The following is a 14958-nucleotide window of genomic DNA, read 5'->3' as shown; positions in this document are numbered from 1 at the left end:
TTTACAGTCGTCACACGCTATATAAACCTATGCTCTGTAATGAGGTCTATAGCCTCACCTCTCGGAGAGCGCACTGTAGGGCTTCCTCCCCGCTGTGTGTCCTGCTCCTCTCTCACCTCCTGCACTGCTGTCACCTCCTCATCTGGAGGAGACTCTACCGCCATCTCTTTAAGCAGCTACAACATGGAGACCACAAGCAGACATTACAGACAAAACAAATACAAGCACATGAGGTCTGAGGTGATTCTTTCACAGCCTCTAAGGACTGATATTTTGTACCAATACCCACATTTTTTAACTTAAACTGGGTAATGGTTCTTTATCTGGTCCCTGAAGAACAGCACTCAACACTATTAAATCACTGTTTAATGTATTCTTTGCATTATTACTAGGGGTGTGACGAGACGGGTATCTCACGAGACGAGACGAGACAAGATTTTTACACACTATTTTTAAAAAATCCTCAATGGCGAAATACATGACTAGAAAAATATTCTACAGGTGTATTTGAAATGTTTTAACTAATCATCTTGTAATGAATGTCATTTCAGTTCTACTTTCTGAGTATGAATTTTCATATGCAGTAAAAGACAACAATACTCAAGTACTATAAAAGGTTTTGCCACTAACTCAGCTGACTGACTTTTCTTCTGTATGATTTCAGTCTCTTTAGGCCTTACTGTACATGATTTATGAGCTTCTACAACTTTTGACCTCCTAACTGAACTTCTTTTCCACAAACTTATCATAGAAATAAAACAGTATAAATAAAAATGGTAACACTTTACAATAAGGTCTCATTTATTAACATTAATGTATTAACCAACATCAACTAACAATGAGCAATATTTTTGCTACAGTATTTATTAATCTTTGTTTATGTTAGTTAATAAAAATAGTCATTCATTGTTAGTTCATGATAGTTCACAGTGCATTAACTAATGTTAACAAATGAAACCTTACTGTTTGTGCTTAATAAAATTAAGAGAAAACTGTTATTCATTTTTTATGGTAACACTTTACAATAAGTGCAACCATAATCACACTCTCTCAATATTCAAAGTGCAAATAAGACCAAATGTTTCTTTGATACAGAGCTAAGAGATGGTTACAACTACACTGCTCAGCCTAAAATAGCTTTCATACTGAGAGATATCTGTATTCATCGCTTTCAAAATGCGGGGTATTGAAATCACGTTTGAATGCGCGCTCGCGTTTACTTTCACTTTCATGATCGCGCATAACTCTTCAAATATGGAGCGGCGGCGACCATTATCCAACTGAATTAAATGTTTTTTATTTAAATACAAAGCAAAACGACAGTGGATGCATAATGTAAACGTAGCGGTGGCATATTCTTTCCTAATCATCCTAACACTCTTTCATGGCAACATCACCAGACTACTTTTCGACTCGACAAGAAATCTCGTCACATATTAGTCTCGCAAGATCTTGTGACATGAGATCTCGTCACACCCCTGAATTTTTTAGAGCCATTCACTTTCAAAATAAAAATGAGAATAGCATAACAGTAATAATAATAATAATAATAATTAATATTATGTTTTATTGTTGTAGTAATCATCACTGTGTCTAAAAAACAGAAATAATTGAATGATTAAAACTGATTGCATTATTACTTTTAATAGCCATTTACTTAAATAAATAAATAGTAATTAAATATTAATAATTAATATCAAGTTTTTATTGTTGCAGTAGTCGTTATTGTTTTATAAAAATATAAAATAAATAAATAATCTACATATTGGTAATCATACTCTATTTCTGAAGTTAGCACAGTCCTGACCTTATTCTTCTTTTTCATTCTCTTTGCCATCACTGAGCGTCTGAGTGTCTCACCAAGGTCCTCTTCTCCATCTGCCAGCTCCTAATATAACATATTAAAGAATATTACAATAAAAATATATATGATCATCAACACTACCTAATGGACAGTATAATATATAAATAAAACAAAAACAAAACAACTCCAACAAAAAAAAAAAACAGTACATGGATATATATATATATATATATATGTATATATATATATATATATATATATATATATATATATATATATATATAATATATATGTTTTATATGTTTATATTTATGTCCACTGTGACTGTTTTTTTTTTTTTGTTGGAGTTGTTTTGTTTTTGTTTTTTCAAAATTCTGGTTAAATGTAAAAAACAACAGATTTATTACGCCAATTTTCCCAAAATACCCATTTTGTCGAGTATTCTCATAAGAGCAGTCTTAAAGGTGCTCTAGTGATGTCACGTGTTTTTAGGCCAAAACATTTTTTGTCGCAACAGCAAACATCTCCTACTATCCGCTAGCTGCCTGTCCCCTGAACACTTAAAAAAACGCGGTCTCTGTAGTCGCCACAAGCTCCGAAAACGGCAATAAAAACAAACTGGTGCAGCCTGGACCACGAAACATAATAAACATGCTCCAGCCACAACCGCAAGAATGTTTTAAATGCGCGTTCATGATGTTTCAGGAAGCATGGAGGGGAGGAGGAGGAGGAGGAGGAGGGAGGGTCAGCTAGCCTCTGTTTTGTTTGAAACACTTCGAACGTCAACAGGAAGTTACTCCACCCAGGATCGCTTAGAGCACCTTTAAATGAGTTAAATAACATCTTAAATTAACTTAAGGAGTTGTGAGAAAATGAGACGTGAGTCTGATCCGCATCAAGTGACGGCAGTCTTAGTGACAGTAGCTAATAAAGCAGTTGCTGTGATTTCTGTCATTAATGTTAATCAAAGAACAAAGGTAACAGAGAAAATTGTAGCTTTAATAAGGATTAATCTATATTTAATTTAGAATTTATCCACTGAAGACTGTAAAGTATTTGATAACTTTATTCAATGTCTGTACATTTCCTACCTGTTAGACAGGTAAATATGACATTTATTACTATAATGGGTTTATGTGAAGATTGTTTTAAGTTCACTTCAATCACTTCAATTTTTTTATAAGCCTAATAAATGTTGAACGTGATAGCCTTCAGTTATACTGTAATGTTGAATGTCTATAATTAATGTTTAAAAACAATTTCATAGAGACATCAATTGCAGTACTAGTATCAGTGATACTGACCTTCATTCATAAAAAGATGCCATTAAACAAATATTTAAAATATTCTGTCTTTAAGTTGTTCCTACATTAATTTGGAGTAACTTACAATATAAAAATATTAAAACCTCAAATGTTTAATCATGATTAATCACGATTAATTACAGAAAAAAATGTGTGATTAATTAGTTAATTTTTTAATCAATTGATAAAAATATAATATAATATAATATAATATAATATAATATAATTAAAACCATTTATTGCCGTTATCTTAAAGGTCCCGTTTTTCGTGTTTTTTTGAAGCTTTGATTGTGTTTATAGTGTGCAATATAACATGTGTTCATGTTTCGCGTGTAAAAAAAAAACACAGTATTTTTCACATAATTTACATATCTGTATACCGCTGTTTCCACTGTCATAAAAATGGGCTGATGACTTCCTTGTTCTATGAAGTCCCTCCTTCAGAAATACGTAACGAGTTCTGATTGTGCCAGCGGTTCCTGTGTTGTGATTCGACAGCAGCTTAGCGCTCCTTGCCCGGAAAGGTCACGCCTCTTACCATAACGTGGAGATGCATGCGCTCAGTGTTATTGTAAACATGTCTTTAATTTTACCCTATCAATTTGAGCCGGAATCAGACCCGGTGATTGGACTGCGGGATGAAAATAACAGACAAACACACTCTACAAACGCAACTCTTGTGTATTCCTGTGGGTGGAGGTTAGTCAAAAAACTGTTTTAGTGACGTCATTAAAGAAGGAAGTAGAGGGATGTAGTCCAAACTGGCCGTTCGATGTAGGCGACTTCTGTTAAATAAAATATCTCGCTTGGCATTGAACTTTGAGCTTTAAAATTTTACAGATTTTATTTATACTCTAACAACAACATTACACACTAACTAAAGTTTGAAACATGGGATCACGAAGAATGGGACCTTTAAATAATTTTGATTAGATCAAATAACCACGATCAGTATTCAGTATTTGTGACAGGTCTAGAGCTGTTAGTAATAAACTGATAACACACGGCATTCTCCTCACTGCTCAGAAGCAGTTTAAGGAAGTCACATGCTTGGATACAAGAAGAGAGACAAAGAATGATCAAGAGAGCCCAAAAGAAAAGCATTGAAGGAATAGCTTAAATTTTGTTACTCAGCCTATTAAAATAAAACTGGTCCATATGATTAATTTAAAATGATCCATTTGAAAGCACGTGACTTCAGAAGACTTGGACTCATTTGAACCAGTTCTGAGACTCATTCACAGGTGTGCTGCTCATTTGTCCTTCTTGGCAATATAGATGCCTATATTTGAGAGAACTAGGAATGAAGCAGCACTGAAGGAAAGACCAGAAAGAATGTGTTAGACACTACAGGAAGATGAAAAGGTGAGTACAGAACCAACCTCCACCGCAGCGCGATCCTTAGACAGATCCCCATCCGACGGAACCAAAGCCTACAGCAGATCAGCACAGGCTTCACATACATGTGTTCAGTGACGCTAACAAACATGGCTAGCAGCTTCAGACATGAAATACATCCATCATGCAAGTGCATGTCTGTGTAGAGTGAAACAGTGCTGCACATTTTTCCAATGGTTCCAGAAGTATTTTTTCCATTCATTTCTCCCATAGGGATTTCAAAAAAATCTTTGTTAAAGTGACAAGCCAGCTACGAGGAGAATCACAACACTACATAAAAAGTATTTGAAAAATGACAAATATACAAAGATAACAGACTGTGAACTTCGGCTTTAGTGAGGGAAAGAACTACAGTCCCATGAAGCATTGCGAACAGCACAATTAAAAACACTCATTTAAAAATGTTGATTATATATAAAACAATATATTTTATGTTTACTAAAAAATATGCATGTATATTTAAAAAAGTATTTTGAGACGGAGACTGTCTTGACTGTCATCTTTTGCAGTGCTTCATCAGAGTGGGTGGAGCTAATGAGATAATCTGTCACGTGCTTGTCTCGACTCCGATTGGTGTGCTTTTCTGTACAGCATCATGGGTAATGTAGTTTATCATCACAAAATCAGCTGTTAAACATTATTAGTTTAAAACTATGTTAAAATAATGAGGGCTTCAACAGAAGCAAATGCTATCGATTAACAACCACACAGCTCACAGTAGGGCTGTCTTTAAAGGTTTATATGTTATCATTAAAAAACAATTTCCCTATGGAGAAAATGAATAGAGTTCCGGAACCGGACAGTTGTACTTTATTGCCCAAAAGTGCAGCACCTTAAAAAGACAGGTGATGAACAACACACATAGTAAATGACAATCACTGATCATTATATTATACAAGGGGTTTTCAATATTTTAGATGATACAGACCACCTGTGATCATCCTCGTGTGAGGGACTGTCCTAAAATTTACATCTATCGTCTATAAACACCCAATTTATACACTGAAAATGAATATTATGAATTTAAAATTAGTTTCTATTTAGATACATACAGTGCACAGCATAAATGAGTACACCCCTTCTGAAACTTCTGAAAGTCAGCAATTCATTACTTAGAAGACATGTTAGGGTTCTTTAGAGATATAATGTTCCAGCAAGTCAATTACAACTTAATCAATTACCAAAGAAGCATGTCAAAATTATTCAGGAAAATACTTTCTTATCAAGGTGATAAAATGTTGTGTAGCAAAAATGAATACACCCTCCTAAAAGTTACTAAATAAAACAAAATTAAAAAAAAATTCTGGTATAAGATTAAGGCAATGTTTGATCAACAGGTAAGTATGTTGAACCAAATCATTTAAAGAGAAGTAATTTCTTGACAATTAAAAGTGTTATACAGTATAGCCCACTGAATCATTCTCAGACTTAATGCTGACAACAATGGAACCACTTGGGAGAGAACTGTCAGGAGACTTATTTCTTAGCACAAAAGAGGACAGTGGTACAAGAGGTTTACCAACAATTACCAAATCATTGATTTAAGTGTGAAAATATAGCAAAAGTAACACAGAAATTCAAAAACAATGGACTTGTGACAAGGCCCCTGAAACAATCAGACCTTCATTTTAAGCTTTCATTTAGTGATGAGGGATTTTTTTGCTAGACATAGAGCAGGAGAAATACCAAGCGAGTGTCTCAGAGCCAGCAAAAGCTATGAAAAGAGTGACTGTTTATCTCACAGAGTAAGATGCAGCCTGCAGAAATGACATGCATGGTTGTTGTTCTCACTGGAACTACCTACTGTATCCAAAGCACAAAAAAGTCAGTTAGCCATTTCAAAAGCCCATATTTACAAAATATAGATTCTGGGAATCAATACTCTGGTCTCATGAGACCAAATCAATCATTTTTGATTTAACAGCATCCAAAATGTTCTGGTGTTGCTAGAGGAGGAGTACAGTGAGAAGTGCCTGGTTCCCACAGTAAAGTTCAGTGGTAGTAAAGCTCTTATATAGGGATGTATGAGTGCTGAAGGTGTGAGGGAGTTGTGCTTTATCAATGCTGTCATGAATTCCCACACCACTGTGTAATTTAATACACAAACTTGAAACAGAAGATGTTACCCTTTCCTCATTCCCTGCATTGTTGGGCATTTTTTCAACATGACAATGAGGATATGCATTCTCCCAAGGTGAAAAACCTTCTGTGGAAATGTATTGCACTCAGTCTTAAAATCAACATCCAGGAGTTAAAAAGGACAGATGTGACAATTTGTCATGAACTTGTACGCTCCGTGCCAAGAAGGGTCAGAGCAGTATATTCAAAATGATGGAGGGCATACTAAGTGCTAGAATATTATACATTTGTTGAATTAAATCTAGGGTGTACTCATTTCTGCAATCCTTAATTTAAACAAAATTGGCTAATTTACTTATTTTATGGCTATTAATGACATATATTTCTCAGTTTCTATTATGTATATGTTTAATACATTTTAGTTTTGAATTGTATTAGTGATCATGAAGAAAATACATCTTTTGTATTTGTTCAGAGGGGGTGTACTCATTTATGCTGTGCACTGTATATATTTTTCTACTCACTACAGTAATGTACTGTTAAATGTATTATTAATGAATTTATTTACTTAATTTTAATCTAATTTATATTTATTAATCCATTTTTATTTATTTATTTTAATCTAATTTAGTAAATGTAATAGATAAACAACTAATATTTTTTATTTTAATCACATTCTGTACTCATTTATTGAATTGAAACGAATTTATTAACATACTTTATTTTAATCTTATTATTTACAGTATTATTCAGGTTGAAACTCCTTTTACTGTCATGTTCTGACCTGTTTATCATCTCTGACTCTTCCTAAAGACTCCTGCATTACTCTCTTCTTCTTCCTGATCTTCTCCCGCACATAACTGAAGACAACAAGACAGAAAGCAGTCTTAAAACTATCACTTTTGTTGTTTTTATTGCCTGAAATAATAAAAAACTGGAGATTACCTGGGCGAAGACATTTTGAATACAACTACTGATGTCAGATATCTTCCCAGTTCATATCAGAAGGAAGAACTTCACTGGAACTTCTTGATGAAACTGTAATAAACCTTTAGCAGAGGGACTGACTGTATCATCCACAGCAAAAACACCATAAACGTCTATAAACACACTCTATAAACACACTTATATAGACTTATGTTGTCTATAAACACACATCTGATGTTTCTGTCACAAAGTCATTAAATCTCTTAATAACAGCAGACTGTAACGTTACTCTCTCGATGCAGGAAATAACCCTGAGTAAAATACAAAATGCTAATGCTTTCCAGATGGCAACAATGCGAGCAGCATTAATTCACTAAAGGAGCAGCTATTAAATATAACGTTATATTTTGGTATAGTTTTACCGTCATGCTGCGTCCCGCTGCCTGGTAACGGATGTAAATAATCTCAACCGAACACCGCAGCGGTTTGCGTCCGGTCCGTCCCAATTTATGTCGGCGCGTCTTTTCATTGGCTCAGACTCCCGTCAATCACCTAAATCTGGTGACGCCACTAAACAGCGCTTAATCCGATATTGCATGAATGTGTAGGGTTTTTTTACTGTCTATGTTTTTTTCCCCTTATGTCGTTTATTTGATTGTACACAACAATATTTACAATATGACTACAATCATATTTAATGTAAAAACAAATCTATATGTTCATAAAATTATTTCTTGAACTTTTAAAATAATTTATACCATCAAGGAGTGTCTTCTAAACGATTAGCAAGAACCATATTAAACTAAAACCAAAAGAACACGTGTAATATAGGAAAGAAAACACTTTTAAACACTTTTATTACTCCTGTTTATTTAAACAAAACCAACATTAAAGCAATCACAGTCTGAATGATGTTATGATTAAACATTTAAAAATTATATAATTTCTAAAATCATATAGAGATTTGACTACAGATCAGTTCCAATAACAAACCTTACAGCCTGTTTTGATTTCATCTATTTATTGGACTCTATTATAAGATCACTAAATCCCTCACAAGAACTACTGCAATGTGCAAACTTAGTGGAAGAAATCTGACCTCATTCAGTATTTTTGCTCCAGAAAATATGCTCTAAAGCTGTTTCATCTTTTCTTAAAGAATGCAAAACCAACCATGTGGTGAGTATACATTCACAGATTCTGTATGTTATTTGATCCTGTTCAGATGGTTGTAATCAGAATTCAGAGGGTGTTTTATACTCTTTTTTCCCAATATAAGCTTTTTCCCAAATGCACACTGTACCTTTGCATCACTCATATGAAGGCAGTAATATAGTACACTGATATTTAGTGTAAAACATTTTTTTACTATTCAATCTTCTGAAAAATTCATCTGTCTTGCCATAAAAAATTTCTCACTATTTCTTATATGGTCCTTTCAACAGAATTGGTGCAAACTGCTGTCCCACAACCAAAAAGCACATTTAAAAAGCATTTAAGTATTCAAATCTTAAATATTAACTAATATCCTTCTATTATTTGAATCCCACAATAATATTAAAATATTATTAAAAATCATCATTTATTGGGTACTTTCAATTAGGAGGTGGCTGTCCCGAACCCTAACCCCTACATTTCAAATTGTGAAAATGATATTGAAATAATTTTTGCAATTTTTTCCATTGTTGTTTTTTAAAAATATATTTTTATTTTTAAAAAGTGAAGTTAAAAATATATATTTATTTTATATTTTATTTTTAAATCATGAAACTTTATTTAAAAAAAAAAAAATGTGTCCTGCACTCTTGTCACTACTGAAATAATGTATGTTTTATTCCATTGGCTGATTTTAATCCCACTTCTACATTTTTGATCAAGAAATATTCCTCTGTCCCTCCCTCTCATAGCCCCTTTTTCATAGTAGATAGGGACCATCATTTTGAGTTAAATGTGCTCAAAATCTGAAAATCCGTGTGTAACTTTAAGGAACGTCACTACCAAACACCTTTTTTTTTTTTCTTTTTTTTTTTTTTGCAATTAAGCAAACTTTTTTGGGTGTAATTCCATAAAATTTTGTTTTTTGTGTACAATGTCTAGGTTACTATTGTAACCCCCGTTCCCTGAAGGAGGGAACAAAGATGTTACATTGATACTGACGTAATGGGGGGGTCTCGCTTGGGAGGCCAGTCACCTCCAAGGATACAAAACAAGCCGATGGGAATTGGCCAGTGAGATATACATGCCGGACCACACCCCCGGCATCCGGGTATAAATAGGGCCGGCATACTCACCTTCATTCATATTTTTGCTGAGGAGCCGAGATAGGTATCTGGCCGCTCAGCGGTGACTCAGAGCTATGGCAAGGAGACGTAACGTCTCTGTTCCCTCCTTCAGGGAACGGGGGTTACAATAGTAACCTAGACGTTCCCATTTAGTCAGTCACGTTCAGGGTGTTACAGTGGAGAAGGTTGAAGCTGCTGTTCCTTACCCCCAGGGAAGAGTGCTTCGGGACTCAATTCCCACGTTTTTCAGCCATGACCAAAATGCCAGGAAAGCGTTCACAGAGGAGGGGAAAGCTACGGAGACCACACCCTGCCCGAAGGGAGGTAACGTGTGGAAAACACATATGGACTGGCCTGAGGACAATAACGCATATGGAAGATCTCTGACATAGGTCCTACCTTCCGGGAGGAACTCTAGCACTCAGAGAAGGGGCACAGCAGAGCCGCCCATGGAAAGACATGGGTTTACCATCAGGGAAACCGTACCGTGGACAAACACATATAGGATTACCCACGGGGAATCACAACATATGGGCATCTAGCCCAGTACAAGGGCAGACCAACCAGGCATACACAGGAGTACTGGACCTAGCGCTGGACGCCTCCACCGCGTCTGGCTGCCGCAAGATGCAGGAGGAACTCCACAGGGTTCACCATGTGGGGAACTGAACTGAGGAGTGGAAAAAATGCTCGCATTCCCTCATCCGAGGGAAATGGCACAGCAAGCGAACACCCGTGGCTACCTACATGTTGACAGCACACGGGTGGACACCGGTTCCACTCAGAGATTGTAATATCTCGCGAATGTGTTCGGTGTCGCCCAGCCTGCAGCTCTGCAGATGTCTGCAACAGAGGCGTCGTGTGCCAACGCCCAGGAAGAAGTAACACCCCAAGTAGAGTAAGCTCGCAATCCGAGGGGGCACGGCTCGCCTTGGGACTAGTACGCCAAGGCGATGGCATCCACTATCCAGTGGGCCAACCTCTGTTTGGAGACAGCCTTTCCCTTCTGCTGACCTCCAAAACAGACAAAGAGCTGCTCAGAGCTTCTGAAGCTCTGCGTGCAGTCCACGTAAACGCGCAGAGCATGAACAGGACACATCAACGCTAAGGCTGGGTCTGCCTCCTCCGGGGGCAGTGCTTGCAAGTTCACCACCTGGTCCCGGAAGGGAGTGGTGGGAACTTTGGGCACATATCCAGGCCGGGGTCTCAAGATAACGTGAGAGTAGTCCGGCCTGAATTCCAGTGGAGGTTCCACAGGTGGGACGTGGGTGCCATATGGTGCCCTGCCCCTGAGAGAGAAGATCCTTCCTCAGGGGGATGCGCCAGGGATGGGCTGTCGCGAGGAGCATGAGTTCTGGGAACTGGGTCCGGTTGGGCCAGTATGGCGCAACTAACAAGACCTGCTCCTCGTCCTCTCTGACCTTGCACAGTGTCTGTGCACGAAGGCTCACTGGGGGAAACGCATATTTGCGTAGGCCCCGGGGCCAGCTGTGTGCCAGTGCATCCGTGCCGAGGGTCTCCTCGGTCAGGGAGTAAAACAACTGGCAGTGGGCAGATTCTTGAGAGGCAAACAGGTCTACCTGTGCCTCCCCGAATCGGCTCCAGATCAGCTGGAACACCTGGGGATGGAGTCTCCACTCTCCCAGTCGTGAGAGCGCGTCGGCTGCATGATTGAGCTCGCCAGGGATGTAAGAGGCGCGCAGCGACCTGAGTCGGCGCTGACTCCAAAGGAGGAGATGGCGGGCGAGTTGCGACATGTGACGGGAGCGTAGACCACCCTGGTGGTTGATGTACGCTACGGTCGACGTGTTGTCTGTCTGGACCAGTACATGCTTGCCGTGCAGCAGTGGTCAAAACCGGCGCAGGGCAAGGAGTACTGTTAGCAACTCGCCGTGACCACGGCTTCGGATGCCATATGCCCCAGGAGCCTCTGAAATTGTGTCAGTGGGACTGCTGTTTTCCGCGAGAACGAGTTCAGGCAGTTCAGCACCGACTGTGCACGCTCGTTGGTGAGAAGTGCTGTCATGTTGACCGAGTCCAGCTCCACACCGAGAAAAGAGATGCTCTGCACGGGGCAGAGCTTGCTCTTTTCCCGGGTGGCCCGAAGCCCCAACTGGCTGAGGTGACTGAGCACCAAGTCCCTGTGTTCGTACAACTGCTCTCGCGACTGGGCCAAAATGAGCCAGTCATCGAGGTAGTTGAGTATGCGAACGCCTACTTCCCTGAGCGGAGCAAGGGCCCCCTCTGTGACTTTGGTAAAGACGCGAGGCGACAGGGACAGCCCGAAGGGTAGGACCTTGTACTGATATGTTCGCCCCTTGAACGCAAACCGCAGAAACGGTCTGTGTCGAGGGAGGATCAAGACATGAATGTACGCGTCCTTCAGGTCGATCGCTGCAAACCAATCCTGGGCGTGAACGAACGTGAGGATGTGTTTCAGCATAGGCATCTTGAACAGGAGCCTGTGAAGGGCCCAATTCAAGACATGCAGATCCAAGATTGGCCGTAATCCCCCTCCTTTCTTGGGTACTATGAAGTACGGGCTGTAAAACCCAGATTTCATCTCGGCTGGAGGGACAGGCTCTATTGCGTCCTTCGCAAAAAGGACCGCAATCTCCGCCCGCAGGACAGGGGTGTTTGGACCTGTCACCAAAGTGAACAAGACGCAGCTGAACCTGGGGGGATGCCTGACGAACTGAATCGCGTAGCCGAGACTGACTGTCCGAATGAGCCAACGGGACGGGTTGGGAAGGCGTAGCCACGCCCCCAAGCACCGTACGAGTGGAACCATCCTGACAGCAGAAGTACCCACAGGGGGGCAGCGTGGAGCGTACCCCTCGCAATGAGGGCATGTACCATCCACGAGCGCTGACTTAGCATGCTATATTACCCAGACATGTGAGACATCGATCGTGGCCATCAGAGGAGGTCAGGAAACGACCGCATCCAGAAACACATGGACGAAAAGACATCTTGAAAAAGACGCTGATAGCCGTGCTTGCTTTTTTAGAATCCCCACCAGCCGAAGCACACAGGGCTGTCACACCCACCGCTGAGTGTGCCTTCCCACCAGCCAGAGAGATCCGAGCAGCCACCGGATCAAAACAGGAAAAGCAGGATTGCTGTTGATAGGAACTTGTCCTAAGCAATTAAAATTGCTGTTTTGCTCTCTCAGTATGAAATTCACTCTTAGAGATGAAAGGAAGATCCGAAACGATCGGCTCTGAAGCAAAAGTATGAATGAAGGTGAGTATCCCACCCCATATTTATAACCGGATGCCGGGGGAATGGTCCGGCATGTAAATCTCACTGGCCAATTCCCATTGGCTTGTTTTGTATCCTTGGAGGTGATTGGGCTCCCAAGCAAGACCCCCCCATTACATCAGTATCGACGTAACGCCAAACGTGACTGACTGAATGGGAACTGTTCAGAACTGTGCTAGCTAACCATGTGCTGATTAGCATCTTTGAGCTGGACTCAAAAGTAGGCTACATAAAAAAAAATAAAGTATATGAAATGATCAATTCGGTAGTGACAAATTTGTGGGGAGGAAAAATATTCCAAAACTTTCTGAAAATAGAATTAACTGCACAATTACTAGAAATCTGTTCCTTGGATATTATACAATTTGCATACATAAAAAAAATTGTTAATAAAGACATGTTTTTCAAGACATTTCCAACTCTGACTAACCAATTCTGTAGAATGGCCCATATAGTCGGTGGCATATGGAGAAGAATTACACACTAAAGGCCAATTCACACCGCACAGACAAATGCCAGTAAACATGTTGGGTTTTGTCTGATCAGTGTTACCCCTGTTGTCGTCTGTTGGTGTTGGTCAGGGTTTGTTTTCACCCGAGTGAACGTTCAATCAGCGTTTGTTGGTGTCAGTGTGAACATGACAGTTATTTTTCATAAAACTATAAATCCAACGGCCAGCTTGTCTGTGTGGTGTGAATTGGCCTTTAGTGTGTAATTCTTCTCCATATGCCACCGCCCATGCACAATCAAGTACAGAATTACAGAGATATTGGTCCAAACATCCCATTTATTCAAATTTAATCTTTGAAATCAACCTGGAAACAAATGCTTGAATATTTCTTCTTATAAACAAATTTTTAAAAAATATATATATTATTTTGAAATGTCCAGCATATTGAAAACAAATATTATATTACTCTAACACCCTTAAATCCACAGAGCTTTTGTTCAGGTCAAGGTCTCAGAACAGTCCAGATGGTCGAGCCGTTTTCTCAGACAAACTCTCCCATGACAAATTAAACTGAACTCAAGTTACAAGAAGTGACTCATCGACACAATAAATCTTTGTTCAAATCTTTGGATTCATCTGACACGTCACATCCACCAGCTGGAGTGCCCATGATACCCACCAGAGGGCACTCCTCTAGACTCCTTTGCTTTCCTACCATGAACTGCATTTCCCATAACCCATTGCCTCATTAGGTTCAGCTGTGTCTCATTATCCTAAGATCAACCTATTTAAGCCCTGTGTCTTCACTCCCTCTTTGCAAAGTCTTGTTTAGTGTCACGCTGCAATTCTGAGCACTCTCTCTATGGTTTCCCATGTTATGGTTTTTGATCTTCTGCCTGGTTTCCTTGATTGTCTGTGTTTTCTGTCCTGTTGTTGTTGTTTTTTGTTGTTGTTGTTTTTGGATTATCTACCCTGTGTTTTGACCATTTGCCTGTTTTTTGGATTATGATTCTGGATTACCCTAATAAAATTGCATTTGCATCCTTAACCTCCGTGTCAGAGCAGTTTGTGACATATGAAGTCACACAGCAAAAAAAATAATGTAGCATTGGCTGCCAAACAATGTCATTATGCATTTATTGGTCAGCAAATTAAACAATATATACTTTTGTACACTTTGTAGATTACCCAAGTTTTGTAACAATCTAAATACTTTTACTAATAGATTTGTAACACAAAAAAAGGTAATTGTGAGTTTTTATCTCACAATTCTGACTTTTTTCTCAGAATTGCGTGATATAAAGTTGCAATTGTTGTAACTTTATAAAGTTATAAAGTCAGAATTCTGAGATATAAACTCAATTTTAAGAAAAAAAGTCAGAATTGCGAGAAAAGAAGTCAGAATTGTAAAATATAAACTCACAATTTTCCAGTAAAAAGTCAGAATTG

General features: G+C 38.9%; 1 protein-coding gene across 1 annotated transcript in view; it reads right to left on the bottom strand.

Annotated features, from left to right (window-relative positions):
• Positions 1 to 8047, bottom strand: part of cc2d2a (coiled-coil and C2 domain containing 2A) — a 45563-nt gene extending 37516 nt beyond the window's left edge. Inside the window, 6 exon segments of the mRNA XM_048178920.1 lie at positions 59 to 176; positions 1808 to 1888; positions 4491 to 4541; positions 7370 to 7445; positions 7531 to 7634; positions 7935 to 8047. Coding sequence (XP_048034877.1) covers positions 59 to 176; positions 1808 to 1888; positions 4491 to 4541; positions 7370 to 7445; positions 7531 to 7544 — 340 coding nt within the window. The 5' untranslated portion in view covers positions 7545 to 7634; positions 7935 to 8047.
• Between the last annotated feature and the right edge of the window lie 6911 nt (positions 8048 to 14958).

The sequence above is a fragment of the Megalobrama amblycephala genome, linkage group LG24 (assembly GCF_018812025.1).
Source record: "Megalobrama amblycephala isolate DHTTF-2021 linkage group LG24, ASM1881202v1, whole genome shotgun sequence".
Taxonomy (NCBI): domain Eukaryota; kingdom Metazoa; phylum Chordata; class Actinopteri; order Cypriniformes; family Xenocyprididae; genus Megalobrama; species Megalobrama amblycephala.
This window is presented reverse-complemented; position numbering and strand designations above follow the sequence as displayed.